The 18,030-nt window shown below is 61.3% G+C and overlaps 1 protein-coding gene across 2 annotated transcripts in view; it reads left to right on the top strand.

Moving 5' to 3' along the window:
* The window catches only part of SPTBN4 (spectrin beta, non-erythrocytic 4), a 36,071-nt gene extending 18,479 nt beyond the window's left edge, over nt 1-17,592 (top strand). The window contains exons 18-33 of one of the 2 annotated variants that reach the window (XM_066570215.1): nt 2,224-2,493; nt 3,372-3,596; nt 4,735-4,824; nt 5,076-5,354; nt 6,582-6,712; nt 6,814-7,018; nt 7,702-8,324; nt 9,362-9,500; nt 9,587-9,671; nt 10,596-10,792; nt 11,453-11,853; nt 11,946-12,018; nt 12,598-12,884; nt 14,988-15,161; nt 16,072-16,114; nt 17,332-17,592. In XM_066570215.1, the coding sequence (XP_066426312.1) occupies nt 2,224-2,493; nt 3,372-3,596; nt 4,735-4,824; nt 5,076-5,354; nt 6,582-6,712; nt 6,814-7,018; nt 7,702-8,324; nt 9,362-9,500; nt 9,587-9,671; nt 10,596-10,792; nt 11,453-11,853; nt 11,946-12,018; nt 12,598-12,884; nt 14,988-15,161; nt 16,072-16,114; nt 17,332-17,478 (3,369 nt within the window). In that variant the 3' untranslated portion in view covers nt 17,479-17,592. The remainder of the gene's footprint in view (nt 1-2,223; nt 2,494-3,371; nt 3,597-4,734; nt 4,825-5,075; nt 5,355-6,581; nt 6,713-6,813; nt 7,019-7,701; nt 8,325-9,361; nt 9,501-9,586; nt 9,672-10,595; nt 10,793-11,452; nt 11,854-11,945; nt 12,019-12,597; nt 12,885-14,987; nt 15,162-16,071; nt 16,115-17,331) is intronic. The other variant, XM_066570217.1, reaches the window with a different exon arrangement.
* The last annotated feature ends 438 nt before the right edge of the window (nt 17,593-18,030 follow it).

Raw genomic sequence — 18,030 nt, forward strand, 5'->3', positions numbered from 1 at the left:
GGTGATACCGGCGCGCTGCCCCTCCCCCCGCCCTTCCCTCCCCCACGCGCGCGCGTTGCTGCAGCCCCCGCCCCGCCCCCTCCACTCCCCCCCCCCCGCCCCCGCATTTTGGGTTGCGTCGTTGGCGCCCGCCCCTCCCCCCCATCCCCCACGCGCGGCGTCACCTCCCCCCCCTCCCCCTCCCCTCCTTGTGTCGCCCCCACTCGTGTCACCACCCCCCCACCCCCCCCACATGGTGTCCCCCCGTGTGTCACCACCCCCCCCCCCCCCACCCAGTGTCACACCCCCCCCCTCCTCCTTCCCGTGGTGTCCCCCGTGTGTCACCCCCCCCCCCCCGTGTCACACCCCCCCCCTCCTCGTGTCACCACCCCCCGTGTCACCTCCTCGTGTCACTCGCCCCGTGTCACCCCCCCCGTATGTGTCACCTCCCCCCGTATGTGTCACCCCCCCCGTATGTGTCACCCCCCTGTGTCACCCCCCCCGTGTCACCTCCTCGTGTCACTCGCCCTGTGTCACCCCCCCGTATGTGTCACCCCCCCTCCGTGTGTGTCACCCCCCGTGTCACCTCCCCCTGCCCCGTGTCCCCTCCCTGTGTCACCCCCTCCGTGTCACCCCCCCCCGTGTCACCCCCCCCACCCCAGTGTCACCCACCCTGTGTCACCCGCCCTGTGTCACCCTCTCTGTGTCACCCACCCTGTGTCACCCCCCCCGTGTCACCCCCCCCGTGTGTGTCACACCCCCCCCGTGTCACCCCCCCCCACCCCAGTGTCACCCTCCCCGTGTCACTCCCCCGTGTCACCCACCCTGTGTCACCCTCCCTGTGTCACCCCCCCGTGTCACCCACTCTGTCACCCGCCCTGTGTCACCCTCTCTGTGTCACCCTCCCTGTGTCACCCTCCCCGTGTCACCCGCCCCGTGTCACCTCCCCCATGTCGCACCTGTCCCCCCCTCGTGTCCCCCCCCCCACTGTTTGTCACCCCCCCATGGTGTCACCCCCACCCCCCCCCCCGGTGTCCCCTCCCCTCCTTTCCCCTCCCCCACGTTGTCCCCGTGTCCCCCCCTGTGGTTTCCCCCTCCCATCCCCCCCATTGTCCCCCCTGTGTCCCCACCCCCCCCTCCCCAACCCCTCGTGGTCGATTTTGGGGTCCCCACCTTGACCCCGAACCCCAGAACCTGAGGAGCTCCCCCAGCATCTCCCCAACCCCCTGTGGTCAATTTTGGGGTCCCACCTTGACCCCAAACTCCACCTTGACCCCATAACCCCAATGAGAGGGGGAGGAGCTGCCCCAACCTCTCCTGAATCCCTCATGATCAATTTTGGGGTCCCACCTTGACCCCGAACCCCATCCCCGAACATGAGGATCTCCCCCAACATCTCCCCAACCCCTCGAGATCAATTTTGGGGTCCCACCTTGACCCCAAACTCCACCCCAGGACGTGAGGATCTGCCCCAACATCTCCCCAACCCATTTGTGATGAATTTTGGGGTCCCACCTTGACCCCAAACCCCACCTTGACCCCGAACCCCATCCCCGAACATGAGGATCTCCCCCAACCTCTCCCCAACCCCTCATGACCAATTTTGGGGTCCCACCTTGCCCAAACCCCCTCCCCAGGAGGTGAGGATCTCCCCCAACCTCTCCCCAACCCATTTGTGATGAATTCCTGGGGTCCCACCTTGACCCCAAACCCCACCTTGACCCCATAACCCCAATGAGAGGGGGAGGATCTGCCCCAACATCTCCCCAGCTCCTCATGATGAATTTTGGGGTCCCACCTTGACCTCAAACTCCACCCCAGGATGTGAGGATCTCCCCCAACCTCTCCCCACCCATTTGTGGTGAATTTTGGGGTCCCACCTTGACCCCAAACCCCACCTTGCCCCCAAACCCCCTCCCCAGGAAGGTGAGGCTCTCCCCCAACATCTCCCCAACCCATTTGTGATGAATTCTGGGGTCCCACCTTGACCCCAAACCCCACCTTGACCCCATAACCCCAATGAGAGGGGGAGGATCTGCCCCAACCTCTCCCCAACCCCTCGAGATCAATTTTGGGGTCCCACCTTGCCCAAACCCCCTCCCCAGGACGTGAGGACCTCCCCCAACCTCTCCCCACCCCATTTGCGATGGATTTCGGTTGTCCCACCCTGAGTCCCCCCCACCGCCCCGACCCCAAATTGGAGGTGGATTCTGGAGCCCCACCTGAGCCCGGCCGCGCCCCCAGGAAGGCGAGGAGCTGGTGCAGGCCAAGCCGGAGCTGAGCGGGGCGGTGCGGCGGCAGCTGGAGGAGCTCAGGAGATGCTGGCAGGAGCTGGAGAGCAGCAGCCAGGCGCGGAGCCGGCGCTTGGCCGAGGCGGCGGCCGCCGAGCGCCTGGCGCGGAGCTTCGCCGACGTGGAGGCGCGGCTGGGCCGGCTCGAGGAGCAGCTGGAGAGCGTCGGGGGCACCGGCACCGCCGACCTGCGCAGCGTCAGCCGGCAGCTGAACCGGCTGCAGGTGTGGGGGACACCGAGGGGTGGGGGACAGCAGGGGTTGGGGGGACACCAGGGGTTGGGGGGACATTGGGTGTTGGGGGGACACCAGGAGTTGGGGGGACACCAGGGGTTGGGCAGATGTTGGGTCCTGAGGAGATGTTGAGGAGATGTTGGGTCTTGAAGGGACATTGAGTGCTGGGAAGTTACGGAGAACATCAGGTCTTGGATGGTCTCCAGATGTTGGGGGACATTGCGTGTTGGGGGACACCGGGCCTTGGAGGGACATGGGGTGCTGGGGGACACCAGGTGGTGGGGGGACACCACGGGTTGAGGGGACACTGGGTGTTGGGGGACACCAGGGGTTGGGGGATATCAGGGGATGGGGGGACAGCAGGGGATGGGGGGACACCAGGTTATGGTGGACACCACATTACGAGGGACGCCAGGTTACGGTGGACACCAGATTGTGGTGGAGACCACATTATGGGGGGTGCCACCAGGTTATGATGGACACCAAATGATGGAGGGTGACACCCGGTTATGGTGGACACCAGATTGTGGTAGACGCCAGATTGTGGTGGGCACCCCATCATGAGGGACACCAAATGGTGGGGGGTAACACCCTGACACCAAATGATGGCGGGTGGCACCAGGTTATGGTGGACACCAAATGATGGGGGTCGCCACCAGGTTATGGTGGACACCAAATGATGGCGGGTGGCACCAGGTTATGGTGGACACCACATTATGGGGGTCGCCACCAGGTTATGGTGCCCACCAAATTACGGGGCCACCAGATCGTGGGGCCAGGACATTTTTTTGGGAGGAAGGCTCCACCCTGGGTGCTGTAGGTCCCACCCCGGCCATGGCGGCCACCCTGCCACCCCTCGTGTCCCGCAGACGATGGAGTCGCAGGTGGAGGAGTGGTACAAGGAGGTGGGCGAGCTGCAGGCGCAGGCGGCGGCGCTGCCGGCGCAGGCGGCCGGGCGCGAGGCGGTGGGCGAGCGGCAGAGCGCGGTGGGGACGCGCATCGTGCGCCTCATCGAGCCCCTCAAGGAGCGCCGCAGGATCCTGCTGGCCTCCAAGGAGGTCCATCAGGTCAGCCATGAGCTGGAGGACGAGGTGGTGAGTATCGGGGTGAGGTGGAGGTGGAGGTGGAGATGGAGGTGGAGGTGAACGGGGTAGAGATGGAGATGGGATGGAGATGATGGGATGGAGATGATGGGATGGAGATGGAGATGAGATGGAGATGATGGAGATGGGATGGAGATGATGGAGATGGGATGGAGATGAGACGGGGATGGAGATGATGGAGATGGGATGGAGATGATGGGATGGAGATGGAGATGAGATGGAGATGATGGAGATGGGATGGAGATGATGGAGATGGGATGGAGATGATGGGATGGAGATGGAGATGAGATGGAGATGGAGATGATGGAGATGGGATGGAGATGATGGAGATGGGATGGAGATGAGACGGGGATGGAGATGATGGAGATGGGATGGAGATGATGGGATGGAGATGGAGATGAGATGGAGATGATGGAGATGGGATGGAGATGATGGAGATGGGATGGAGATGATGGGATGGAGATGGAGATGAGATGGAGATGGAGATGATGGAGATGGGATGGAGATGATGGAGATGGGATGGAGATGATGGGATGGAGATGATGGAGATGGGATGGAGATGATGGAGATGAGATGGAGATAGGATGGGGATGGAGATGATGGAGATCGGATGTAGATGAGATGGAGATGGGATGGAGTTTTGGGTGAATGGGGTGGAGATGGAAATGGAGATGGGATGGACATGGAGATAGGATGGAGATGATGGAGATGGGATGGAGATGGGGGTGAAGATGGAGAAAGAGATGGGATGGAGTTTTAGGTCAATAGGGTGGAGACGGAGATGGAGACGGAGATGGAGATGGAGATGGAGATGGAGATGGAAATGGGATGGAGATGGGGATGGGATGAAGATGGATGGGGATGGAGATGAGATGGAGATGGAGATAGGATTGAAGATGGAGAAGAAGATTGGATGGAGATGGGATGGAGTTTGCAATGAATGGGGCGGAGATGGAGATGGGATGAAGATGAAGATGGATGGGGATGGAGATGGGATGGAGATGATGGGATGATGTTGGAGATGGGATGGAGATGAGATGAAGATGGGGACGGGACAGAGGTGAACACAGAGATGGGGATGGGGTGGGATGGGGGACAGCCATGACACTGAGCTCCACCCCTGTCCCAGATGTGGGTCCAGGACCGCCTGCCCTTGGCCATGCTCAAGGACCACGGCACCAACCTCCAGACCGTCCAGCAGTTCATCAAGAAGAACCAGGTCAGCACCCGCGCCGCGGCTGGGGTCATGGTGGGACCCCAAAATTCACCTTGAGATGCTGGGGAGATGTTGGGGCAGCTCCTCACCTTCTGGGGAGGGGTTTGGGGGCAAGGTGGGACCCCAAAATTCACCATGGGGAGATGCTGGAGCCACTCCTCACCTGCTGGGGAGGGGTTTGGGGGCAAGGTGGGACCTTGCACCACCCAGGTCACCCCACCCTGAGGCCCCCACCCCACCCCGCCCGCCTGCAGAACCTGCGCCGGGAGATCCAGGTGCACCGGCCCCGCGTGGACGAGGTGCTGGAGCGCGCGGCCGCCGTGGCGTCCATCAAGAGCCCCGAGGCCGAGGGCGTGCGGGGCCTCCTGGAGCGGCTGGGGACGCTCTGGGCCGAGCTGCAGGAGCAGACGGAGCGCCGGCAGCAGGCCCTGGACGCCACCTACCAGCTGGAGCAGTACTACTTCGACGTGGCCGAGGTGGAGTCGTGGCTGGGCGAGCAGGAGCTGCTCCTGATGAACGAGGAGAAGGGAAAGGTGGGGTTCGGGATGGAGGAGGTTGGTGGTTGGGTGAAATGGATGGGTTGGGTTGGGTTGGGTTGGGCTTGTTCGGGTTGGGTTGGATTGAGTTGGGTTGGATTGAGTTGGGTTGGGCTTGGTCAGGTTGGGTTGGTTGGGTTGGGTTGGGCTTGGTCGGGTTGGGTTGGTTGGGTTGGGTTGGGTTGAGTTGAGTTGGGTTGGGTTGGGTTGGGTTGGGTTGGGTCGGGTTGGGTTGGGTTGGGCTTGGTCGGGTTGGGTTGGTTGGGTTGGGTTGGGTTGGGTTGAGTTGGGTTGGGTTGGGCTTGGTCGGGTTGGGTTGGGTTGGGTTGGGTTGAGTTGGGTTGGGTTGGGCTTGGTCGGGTTGGGTTGGGTTGAGTTGGGTTGAGTTGGGTTGGGTTGGGTTGGGTTGAGTTGGGTTGGGTTGGGTTGGGTTGGGTTGAGTTGGGTTGGGTTGGGTTGGTTTGATTGGGTGAGTTTGATGGGTTGGGTGGGTTGGGTTGGGTGGGTTGGGTTGGTATAATGGGGTGAATTGGGTGGTTGGGTTGGGTGAGGTCAGGTTGGGTTGGTTGGGTTGTGTTTCATCATTGGGTTGGTTTAATAGGGTGGTTGGGTTGGGTGAGGTTGGCTTGGATGGTTGGGTTGGGTTGGGTTGGTTTGGGTGCATTGGGCGGTTGGCTTGGTTTGGGTGCTTTGTTGAGTTGGTGGGCTCGGTTTGGTTTAGTTGGGTCAATTGGTTTGGTTTGGGTGCTTTCTTGAGTTGGTGGGCTCAGTTTGGTTCAGTTGGGCGCATCGGGTGGTGGAGTTGGTTTGGGTGGTTGAGTTGGTGGCCTTGGTTTGGGTTGGTTTGGGTTGGTTTGGGTTGGTTTGGGTGCTTTGTTGGCTTGGTTCAGTTGGGCGCATCGCGTGCTGGAGTTGGTTTGGGTGGTTGAGTTGGTGGCCTTGGTTTGGGTTGGTTTGGGTTGGTTTGGGTTGGTTTGGGTGCTTTGTTGGTTTGGTTCAGTTGGGCGCATCGCGTGCTGGAGTTGGTTTGGGTGGTTGAGTTGGTGGCCTTGGTTTGGGTTGGTTTGGGTTGGTTTGGGTTGGTTTGGGTTGGTTTGGGTGCTTTGTTGGCTTGGTTCAGTTGGGCGCATCGCGTGCTGGAGTTGCTTGCACTGCTCGAGTTGGGCTGCCTCACCTCAAGTGCTGCTGCCGACCCTCAAGCCCCCACCCCGCCACCCCACGCAGGACGAGCAGAGCACCCTCCAGCTCCTCAAGAAGCACCTCCTCACCGAGCAAACCATCGAGAACTACGAGGAGACCATCGCCCAGCTCTCCCGGCAGTGCCGCGCCCTCCTGGAGCTCGGCCACCCACAGAGGTCCGCCCACCCCCCCGGCCACCCCCCGGCCACCCCCCGGTCACCCCGGGCACCCCCCGGGCACCCACCGGGGCTGACGGCGCCGTGGTGTCCTTGCCCAGCGAACAGGTCAGCAGGCGGCAGTCGCAGGTTGACCGGCTGTACGTGTCTCTGAAGGACCTGGTGGAGGAGCGCAAGGTCAAGCTGGAGCAGCAGTACTGGCTCTACCAGCTCAACCGCGAGGTGGACGAGCTGGAGCACTGGATCGCCGAGAAGGAGGTGGTGGCCGGCTCGCCCGAGCTGGGGCAGGACTTCGAGCACGTCACGGTGAGCACGGGAGGGTGGCGGACGTGGTCAGGGCTGGGGTGGCTTTGGTGCCGTGGTGGAGAAGTTGGTGGGGGTTGTTGGGGAGGCTGTGGCTCGCGGTGCTGTCGTGAGGGGTCTGGGGAACTTTCCTGAGCTCTGGCTGGGGTCCTGGCACCATCCTGGTGGTCCTGGCACCATCCTGGTGGTCTTGACACCTTCCTGGTGGTCCTGGCACCATCCTGGTGGTCCTGGCACCATCCTGGTGGTCCTGGCCGATTCCTGGTGGTCCTGGCACCATCCTGGTCCTGGAACCATCCCCTCCATCCCCTGGCTGAGGGTCCTACCACCATCCCCATCCCACCCTGGTGGTCCTGTCACCTTCCTGGTGGTCCTGGCACCATTTTGGTCCTGGAACCATCCCCTCCATCCCCTGGCTGAGGGTCCTACCACCATCCCCATCCCACCCTGGTGGTCCTGGCAGATTCCTGGTGGTCCTGGCACCATCCTGGTGGTCCTGGCACCATCATCTCCATCCCCTGGCTGGGGGTCCTGGCACCATCCTGGTGGTCCTGGCACCATTTTGGTCCTGGCCACCCCCTCCATCCCCTGGCTGAGGGTCCTACCACCATCCCCGCCCCACCCTGGTGGTCCCAAGCCCTGCCCGCCCCTGACCCCTGCCCCGCACGCATCCCGGGCCCCCTCAGCTGCTGCAGGAGAAGTTCCTGGAGTTCGCCAGCGAGACGGGCAGCGTGGGCCAGGAGCGCATCGCCGCCGTCAACCAGATGGTGGACGAGCTCATCGACTACGGCCACACGGACGCCGCCACCATCGCCGAGTGGAAGGACGGCGTCAACGAGGCCTGGGCCGACCTCCTGGAGCTGATGGAGACCCGCGCCCAGATGCTGGCGGCGTCCCACGAGCTGCACAAGTTCTTCAACGACTGCAAGGAGGTCCTGGGGCAGATCGAGGAGAAGCGGCAGCGGCTGCCGGAGCTGGCGGCGCGCGAGGGCCGGAGCTCGGCCGGCGCCCTGCAGAGGGCCCTGGGCGCCTTCGAGCACGACGTGGAGGTGCTGGTGACGCAGGTGCGGCAGCTGCAGGAGGGCGCGGCGCAGCTGAGGACGCTCTACGCCGGGGACAACGCCGAGGCCATCGCCGGGCGCGAGCAGGAGGTGCTGCGGGCCTGGAAGGAGCTGCTGGCGGCGTGCGAGGAGTGCCGGCTGCACGTGGCCAGCGTGGCCGACAAGATCCGGTTCGTGGGCACCGCCAGGGACCTGCTGGCCTGGATGGACGGCGTGCTCCACCAGATGGGCGCCGGCGAGAAGCCCAGGTAGGGCTGGTGGGCGAGGAGGGATGGTCCTTCACGAGATTCTGGGTCTTGGTGCCTCTGAGGGGCCATGTCCACCATGGATTCAAAGATCGTGTCCTGGTGTCTGGTGGTGCAACCATCCCACGCCCTGGTCCATCTGAGGGACCCAAGGATCAAGTCCTGTCCCACCATGGACCAAGCACCACGTCCTGGTCCATCCCAAGGTCCTGGTCCATCTGAGGGTCCATGTCCTGTCCCATCATGGACCCAAAGATGTTCTGGTGTCTCGTGGTGCAACCATCCCACGTCCTGGTCCATCCCAAGGTCCTGGTCCATCTGAGGGTCCATGTCCTGTCCCATCATGGACCCAAGCACCACGTCCTGGTCCATCCCAAGGTCCCATGTCCTGTTCCACCATGGACTCAAAGATCGTGTCCTGGTGTCTCGTGGTGCAACCATCCCATGTCCCGGTCCATCTGAGGGACCCAAGGATCACGTCCTGTCCCACCATGGACCAAGCACCACGTCCTGGTCCATCCCAAGGTCCCATGTCCTGTTCCACCATGGACTCAAAGATCGTGTCCTGGTGTCTCGTGGTGCAACCATCCCATGTCCTGATCCATCTGAGGGTCCCAAGGATCAAGTCCTGTCCCACCATGGACCCAAGGACATATTCTGGCTTCTCATGGTGCCACCATCCCGTGTTCTGGTCCATCTGAGGATCTGGGTCCTGTTCCACCATGGGCCCAAGGACCATCTCCTGGCCCACCACGGACCCAAGGACCATGTCCTGGTCCATCCCAAGGTCCCATGTTCTGGTCCATCTGAGGATCTGGGTCCTGTTCCATCATGGACCCAAGGATCAAGTCCTGGCCCACCATGGACCCAAGGACCATGTCCTGGCCCACCATGGGCCTAACGACCATGTCCTGTCCCACTGTGGACCCAAGAACCCCATCCTGGTCCCTCAGGAGGACCCCCCCACCCTTCCCCAATGTCCCCTCCCAGCCATCAAGAACTGCCCCCTCCATCCCCACCTTGTCCCTACCCCGCCCCAGGGACGTGTCCTCGGTGGAGCTGCTGATGAACGACCACCAAAGCCTCAAGACCGAGATGGAGGCGCGGGCCAAGAACGTGGCCACCTGCCTGGAGCTGGGCAAGACCCTCATCCTCAGCAAGAGCCCCGCGGCCGACGAGGTGCCCGCCCGGGGGGGTGGACGATGCGGGGAGGGGGCGTGGCGGAACTTCTGGGGTGTCCCGACCCACGTGTCCCCTCCCTGCAGATCAAATCCCACATGGAGAAGCTCCTGGCGAAGAAGAAGGAGATGACGGAGAAGTGGGACAAGCACTGGGAGTGGCTGCAGCAGAGTGAGCGCCACCCCCGGGGATACCAGGGGGTCGGTGGCGGCGGCTGGGGGGACATCAGAAGGTTTTTGGGGGGTGTTGAGTGTTGGGGGGACATCAGGTGTTGGGGTGGGCATTGGGTTGTGGAGGGACACCAGTTTATGGGGGTCACCAAGTTTTGGGTGGTCATCAGGCGTTGGGTAGACACTGGGTGTTGGGGGGACATCAGGTGTTGGGGTGGACTTTGGGTCGTGGGAATCAATTTATGGGGGACACCAGGTGATGGGGGACATGAAATTATGGGGAACACCAAATTACGAGGAACATCAAATTATGAGGAACACGAAATTACGGGGAACACCAAATTATGGGGAACTCCAAATTATGGGGAACGCGAAATTAAGAGGAGCACGAAGTTACAGGAAACACCAAATTAAATTATGGGGAACACCAAATTATGAGGAACATCAAATTACGGGGATCACCAAATTATGAAGAACACAAAATTATGGGGAACATCAAATTATGAGGAACATGAAATTACGGGGATCACCAAATTATGAGGAACATGAAATTACGGGGATCACCAAATTATGGGGAACATCAAATTATGAGGATCACCAAATTATGCGGAACATCAAATTATGGGGATCACCAAATTACGAGGAACCCCAAATTATGGGGAGCACCAAATTATGAGGAACATGAAATTACGGGGAGCACCAAATTATGAGGAACATGAAATTACGGGGATCACCAAATTATGACGAACACAAAATTATGAGGAACACCAAATTATGAGGAACCCCAAACTATGGGGAACACCAAATTATGGGGAACACCAGCCGTGACGGGTGACACCAAACGCTGAGGGCCAGCAGATGATGGGTGGCGCCAGCCCCCCGGCGGCCCCGCGGCGGTGACGGGCGGCCCCGGCTGTGCCGGCAGTGCGCGAGGTGCACCAGTTCGCGCAGGAGGCCGTGGTGGCCGATGCGTGGCTGACGGCCCAGGAGCCGCTGCTGAAGAGCCAGGAGCTGGGCAGCAGCGTGGACGAGGTGGAGCAGCTGATCCGGCGGCACGAGGCCTTCCGAAAGGCGGCAGCTGCCTGGGAGGAGAGGTTCAGCTCCCTGCGGCGCCTCACCACGGTACGGCCGCCACGGGGACGGGGGCGGCCGTGGGGTCTGCAGAAACATCTCCTCATCTGACCTTGGTCTTCATCCTGTTCCCATCTCTGCCGCCGTTTCCATCGCCTGGCTTTGTCCTCTTCATTTCCGTCTCCATCTTCATCTTTGTCCCATCCCCAACTCCATCATCTCCATTGACATCATTTCTATCTCCATCTCCATCATCTCCATCTCCATCTCCATCATCTCCATCATCTCCATCATCTCCATCTCCATCTTATCTCCATCTCATCCCCATCTCCATCTCCATCATCCCCATCTCCATCTCCATCATCTCCATCTCCATCTCCATCGTCTCCATCTCCATCATCTCCATCTCATCTCCATCTCCATCATCTCCATCATCTCCATCATCTCCATCATCTCCATCTCCATCTCCATCATCTCCATCATCTCCATCTGCATCATCCCCATCTCCATCATCCCCATCTCCATCCCCATCTCCATCTCCATCATCTCCATCTGCATCATCCCCATCTCCATCATCCCCATCTCCATCCCCATCATCTCCATCTGCATCATCCCCATCTCCATCATCCCCATCTCCATCATCCCCATCTCCATCCCCATCATCTCCATCTGCATCATCCCCATCCCCACCATCCCCACCCCACGGCGCAGATCGAGAAGCTCAAGGCCGAGCAGAACAAGCAGCCGCCGACGCCGCTCCTGACCCGCAAATTCCTGGGGGAGCCTCCTGGCGCCGCCGACCCTCGGCGGCCGGAGCCGCGCGTCGCCTACGTCCGGCACGAGCTGCGGCCGGAGCGCCTCCAGCCCAAGCTGGACCGCGTCCAGCCGCCGGCCACCGACGGGACGCCCGCCGAGCCGCCCCCGGCCGCCGTCACCGCTGTGGCCGCTGTCACCGCTGTCACCGCCGCGGCCGCCGAGCCCCCGGCAGCCACCAAGGCCGAGGAGCCCGGCGAGGCGCGGCCAGAGCGGCGCCGGGAGCGCCGGGAGCGCCGGCTGGAGCGGCAGGAGTCCAGCGAGCCGGAGCCGCCGCGGCACGACGGGAAGGGCGGCGGGTGAGCCGGGGGACGCCGCGGGGACGCCGCGGGGACATCGGGGAGGGGACGGGGCTGAGGTGATGCCACCCTGGTCTCCAAATGTTCTCCAGCAGCAAAGCCACGCTGGCCGACATCGTGGAGCAGCTGCAGGAGAAGGAGGCGGGTGGCCCCGTGCCGGCTTCGGTGAGTCCTTGGTGGCACCTTGGCGACGCTTTGGTGGCCCCAAGGATTCCTCTTCGTGTACCTTTGGGTTCCCCTTGGTGTTCCCTCCATGTCCCCCTGGAGATCCCTCACTGTCCCCTCAATGTCCCCCTGGATGTCCCCTATTGTCCCCTCATTGTCCCCTCCATATCCCCCTGGATGTCCCCTCATTGTCCCCTCAATGTCCCACTGGAGATCCCCTATTGTCACCTCATTGTCCCCTCCACGTCCCCCTGGATGTCCCCTCAGTGTCCCCTCTATGTCCCCCTGGATGTCCCCTTGAATGTCCCCTCCATGTTCACTGCAGATCTCCCAGTGTCCCCTCAATGTCCCCTCAGTGTCCCACTGGAGATCCCCCATTGTCCCCTCATTGTCCCCTCCATCTCCCCTTGGGAGATCTCCCATTGTCCCCTCATTGTCCCCTGAATGTCCCCCTGGATCTCCCTCACTGTCCCCTCACTGTCCCCTGCTGTCCCCTGCCATCCCCTCACTGTCGCCTGCTGTCCCTCACTGTCCCTCACTGTCCCCTGCCATCCCCTCACTGTCCCCTGCTGTCCCCAGCCCCGTGACCGTGACTCCCCCGCCCGTCTCCCCGCCGGCCCCGAGGCCCTCCCGGAGAGGACGCCTCGTCCGGAGCGTCCCCGCGCGCGGGACCGGCCCAAGCCGCGGCGCCGGCCGCGCCCCCGGGACTCGGCGCAGGGCCCGGGGGAGCCGCGGCGCTCGCGGTCGGCGCCGGCGCAGGGCAGCGCGCCGCCGCCGCCGCCGCCGCCCGCCCACACCGTGACGCACGAGGGGTTCCTGCTGCGCAAGCACGAGCTCGACGGCGCCGGCAAGAAGGCGTCCAACAGGTCCGGGGGGAGCCGTGGTGCTCCAGGGGGTTGGGGTTCATCAAGAGCTGGGGGTTCTCCAGCGGTTGGGGTTCATCAAGGGTTGGGGTTCATCAAGAGTTGAGGATTCTCCAACGGTTGGGGTTCATCAAGGGTTGGGGTTCATCAAGAGTTGAGGATTCTCCAACGGTTGGGGTTCATCAAGGGTTGGGGTTCATCAAGAGTTGAGGATTCTCCAACGGTTGGGGTTCATCAAGGGTTGGGGTTCATCAAGAGCTGGGGGTTCTCCAACGGTTGGGGTTCATCAAGGGTTGGGGTTCATCAAGAGCTGGGGGTTCTCCAACGGTTGGGGTTCATCAAGGGTTGGGGTTCATCAAGAGCTGGGGGTTCTCCAACGGTTGGGGTTCATCAAGGGTTGGGGTTCATCAAGAGCTGGGGGTTCTCCAACGGTTGGGGTTCATCAAGGGTTGGGGTTCATCAAGAGCTGGGGGTTCTCCAACGGTTGGGGTTCATCAAGAGTTGGGGTTCATCAACAGTTGAGGAATCTCCAACGGTTGGGGTTCATCAAGGGTTGGTGGGTTCATCAAGAGTTGAGGATTCTCCAACGGTTGGGGTTCATCAAGAGTTGAGGATTCTCCAACGGTTGGGGTTCATCAAGGGTTGGGGTTCATCAAGAGCTGGGGGTTCTCCAAGGGTTGGGATTCATCAGTGGAAGGGGTTCAGCAAGGGTTGGAGGTCTTCAAGAGTTGGTGGTTCTCCAAATGTTGGGATTCATCAAGAGCTGGGGGTTCACCAGGGGTTGGGGTTCATCAAGGGTTGGTGGGTCTCCAAATGTTGGGGTCATCAGTGGAAGGGATTAATCAAGAGTTGGGGGTTCTCCAAGGGTTGGGGTTCATCAATGGTTGGGGTTCATCAAGGGTTGGGGTTGATCAAGAGCTGGGGGTTCTCCATGGGTTGGGGTTCTCCAAGGGTTGGGGTTCATCAAGAGCTGGGGGTTCGGTTGGGGTTCATCAATGGAAGGGGTTCATCAAGAGTTGAGGGTTCTCTGAGGGTTGGGGTTCATCAATGGTAGGGGTTCACCAAGGGTTGGGACCTTCTCCAAGGGTTGGGGCCCATCAATGGTCCACCAGAATTTGGGGGTTCTCCAAGAGTTGGAGTTCGCCAGGGGCTGGGGTTCATCAAGAGCTGGGAGTTCGCCAGGGGTTGGGGTTCATCAAGAGCTGGGGCTTCTCCAAGGGTTGGGGTCCATCAATGGAAGGGGTTCACCAAGGTTTGGGCCTTCTGCAAGGGTTGGGGTTCACCAAGGGTTGGGGTTCTCCAAGTGTTGGGGTTCACCAAGGTTTGGGCTTTCTCCAAGGGTTGGGGTTCTCCAAGGGTTGGGGTTCATCAAGAGCTGGGGGTTCGGTTGGGATCCATCAATGGAAGGGGTTCACCAAGGTTTGGGTCTTCTCCAAGGGTTGGGGATCCATGGATCCATCAGTGATGGGGTCCACCAAGGGTTGGGGATCCATCAGTGGAGAGGACCCACCAGAATTTGGGGGTTCACCAAGGGTTTGGGGTTCACCAAGGGTTGGGGATCCATCAGTGATGGGGTCCACCAAGGGTTGGGGTGTCCATCAGTGGAGAGGACCCACCAGAATTTGGGGGTTCACCAAGGGTTTGGGGTTCACCAAGGGTTGGGGATCCATCAGTGATGGGGTCCACCAAGGGTTGGGGTGTCCATCAGTGGAGAGGACCCACCAGAATTTGGGGGTTCACCAAGGGTTTGGGGTTCACCAAGGGTTGGGGTGTCCATCAGTGGAGAGGACCCACCAGAATTTGGGGGTTCACCAAGGGTTTGGGGTTCACCAAGGGTTGGGGTGTCCATCAGTGGAGAGGACCCACCAGAATTTGGGGGTTCACCAAGGGTTTGGGGTTCACCAAGGGTTGGGGTGTCCATCAGTGGAGAGGACCCACCAGAATTTGGGGTTCCACCCCCGTCATTGGGGGTCCATCAATGACGGGGATCGACCAGTGACAGCTCACCAAAGACAGGAACCTCCCTCGACCAAAACCCGGCGTTCCACCAAAACTCCTTTCTCCCCAAACCGTGGTGGTCACCACCCCGTGTCCCACCACGAGCAGGTCCTGGGTCAACCTCTACTGCGTCCTGGCCAAGGGCGACCTGGGCTTCTACAAGGACGCCAAGGGCCCCGCGACCGGGGCCACGCACGCCGGGGAGCCCCTGCTGAGCCTGCACCGCGCCGCCGGCGAGGTGGCCAGCGACTACAAGAAGAAGAAGAACGTCTTCAAGCTCAAGTGGGTCCTGGGGCTGCTCGGTTGTGGGGTCTCCGATGTCACTTTTGGGGTCTCCGATGGCACTTTTGGGGTCTCCGATGGCACTTTTGGGGTTTCTGATGACACTTGTGGGGTTTCTGATGTCATTTTGGGGTCTCCTGTTGATTTTGGTGGCCCTGATGTCATTTTGGGGTCTCTGATGTCATTTTGGGGTCTCCGATGTCACTTCCGGGGTTTCTGATGACACTTGTGGGGTTTCTGATGACACTTTTGGGGTCTCTGATGGCATTTTGGGGTCTCTGATGTCATTTTGGGGTCTCCGATGTCACTTTTGGGTTTCCGATGTCACTTCTGGGGTCTTCTGTTGATTTTGGTGGCCCTGATGTCACTTTGGGGTCTCCGATGTCACTTTTGGGGTCTCTGATGTCATTTTGGGACCTCCTGTTGATTTTGGTGGCCCTGATGTCATTTTGGGGTTTCCGATGTCACTTCTGGGGTTTCTGATGTCATTTTGGGGTCTCCGATGTCACTTTTGGGGTCTCTGATGTCATTTTGGTCTTCTGTTGATTTTGGTGGCCCTGATGTCATTGTGGGGTCTCCCGTGTTACTTTTGCTGGCCCTGATGTCATTTTGGGGTTTCTGGTGTCATTTTGGGGTCTCCTGTTGATTTGGGTGGTTCTGATGGCACTTTTGGGGTCTCTGATGTCATTTTGGGGTCTCTGATGTCATTTTGGGGTCTCCGATGTCACTTTTGGGTTCTCGGATGTCACTTTGGGGTCTCCTGTTGATTTCGGTGGTTCTGATGTCATTTTGGGTGCCCGCTGGCACTGTTGGGGTGTCTGACACCACTTTTGGGGTCTCCTGTTGACTTTGGTGGCTCTGGCGCCCCCCAAGTCCAGGGGGACACGGTGACAATGTCCCTGTCTCGTAGGACCGGCGATGGGAGCGAGTTCCTGCTGCAGGCCAAGGACGAGGTGGGGCTTTGGGGGGGTCCTTGAGCGCTTTGGGGGGGTCCTTGAGCGCTTTGGGGGGGTCTGGTGGTGCTTTTGGGAGTCTCATGGTGATTTTGGTGGGTCCCCAACCCCATTTTCATTGTCCCTAACCCCATTTTCGTTGTCCCCGACCCCGTTTCCGTTGTCCCTGATGCCATTTTTAGGGTGTCTGACCCCATTTCCGTTGCCCCCCACCCCATTTCCGTTGCCCCCGACCCCGTTTCCATTGCCCCCCACCCCATTTCCGGTGCCCCCGACCCCGTTTTTGATGTCCCTGACCCCATTTTTGGTGTCCCTAACCCCATTTCCGTTGTCCCTGACCCCATTTCCGTTGCCCCCCACCCCGTTTCCGTTGCCCCCCACCCCGTTTCCGTTGCCCTCGACCCCATTTCGGTTGCCCCCCACCCCGTTTCCGGTGCCCCCGACCCCGTTTTTGGTGTCCCATAACCCCATTTTCGTTGTCCCTGATGCCATTTTTAGGGTGTCTGACCCCAGTTCCGTTGTCCCTAACCCCGTTTCCGGTGCCCCCGACCCCGTTTCCGGTGCCCCTGGCCCCGTTTCGGGGGTCCCTGAGCCCGTTTCCGTTGCCCCCACCCCGTTTCCGGTGCCCCCCACCCCGTTTCGGGGGTCCCTAACCCCATTTCCGGTGCCCCCACCCCATTTCCGGTGCCCCCGACCCCATTTCCGGTGCCCCCCACCCTGTTTCCGGTGCCCCCAGCCCCGTTTCCGGTGCCCCGACCCCGTTTCCGGTGCCCCCGGCCCCGTTTCGGGGGTCCCTGACCCCGTTTCCGGTGCCCCCGACCCCGTTTTTGGTGTCCCATAACCCCATTTTCGTTGTCCCTGATGCCATTTTTAGGGTGTCTGACCCCATTTCCGTTGTCCCTGACCCCGTTTCCGGTGCCCCCGACCCCGTTTCCGTTGCCCCCGACCCCGTTTCCGTTGCCCCCGACCCCGTTTCGGGGGTCCCTGAGCCCGTTTCGGGGGTCCCTGAGCCCGTTTCCGTTGTCCCCCACCCCGTTTCCGGTTCCCCCGGCCCCGTTTCAGGGGTCCCTGACCCGTTTCCGTTGCCCCCGGCCCCGTTTCCCGGGTCCCTGAGCCCGTTTCCGTTGCCCCCGACCCCATTTCCGGTGCCCCCGACCCCGTTTCCGGTGCCCCCGGCCCCGTTTCGGGGTCCCTGAGCCCGTTTTTCCGCCCCACAGGAGGACATGCAGGGCTGGCTGCGGGCGCTGGCCGCCAGCGCTCAGGAGCACGCCGAGCTGGCCCGCTGGCAGCAGGGCCTCCTCACCACCTCCTCCACCGACGAGGGGCTCCCCCGGCGCGACCCCGACCGGCCCCGGCGGAAATGAACCCCCCCGAGCCCCCACTTTGGGCTCTCCGGCCCCACAAAAATCCCAAACTTTGGGGTCCCGGCCCCCCGAAAAAACCTGAATTTTGGGGTCCCACCTCCTCCACCACGAGCCCCGATTTTGGGGTCCAGGTCTCCCCAAACTCTAATTTGGGGGTCCCAGCATCCCCTGAACCTTGGTTTTGTGGTCCTGGCCACTCCAAAAACCTTCATTTTGGGGTCCTGGTCCCCCCGAAATCCGAGTTTGGGGTTCTGGCCACCCCAAAATCTGAGTTTGGAGTCCTGGCCTGCCCAAAACCTCAATTTTGGGGTCCTGGCTCCCCCAAAACCCAAATTTTGGGGCCCCGGCCCCCCCTTCCCCCCAGCACAAGCCATAGAAAGCCGGGGGGGCCCCAGCGCCGCCGTTGTACAAATGTAATAAAGCACCCGCTGCACCCCAAAACTGGCCTGGGGGATTCTGGGGGGTCCTGGGGGGGTTTAGAGGAGATCAGGAGGGGTTTGGGGCTTCTTGGAGGGGAGTTGGGATGTCCTGGGGGGATTTTAGGGAGTCCTG

The sequence above is a fragment of the Molothrus aeneus genome, unplaced genomic scaffold, assembly GCF_037042795.1.
Source record: "Molothrus aeneus isolate 106 unplaced genomic scaffold, BPBGC_Maene_1.0 scaffold_291, whole genome shotgun sequence".
NCBI lineage: Eukaryota > Metazoa > Chordata > Aves > Passeriformes > Icteridae > Molothrus > Molothrus aeneus.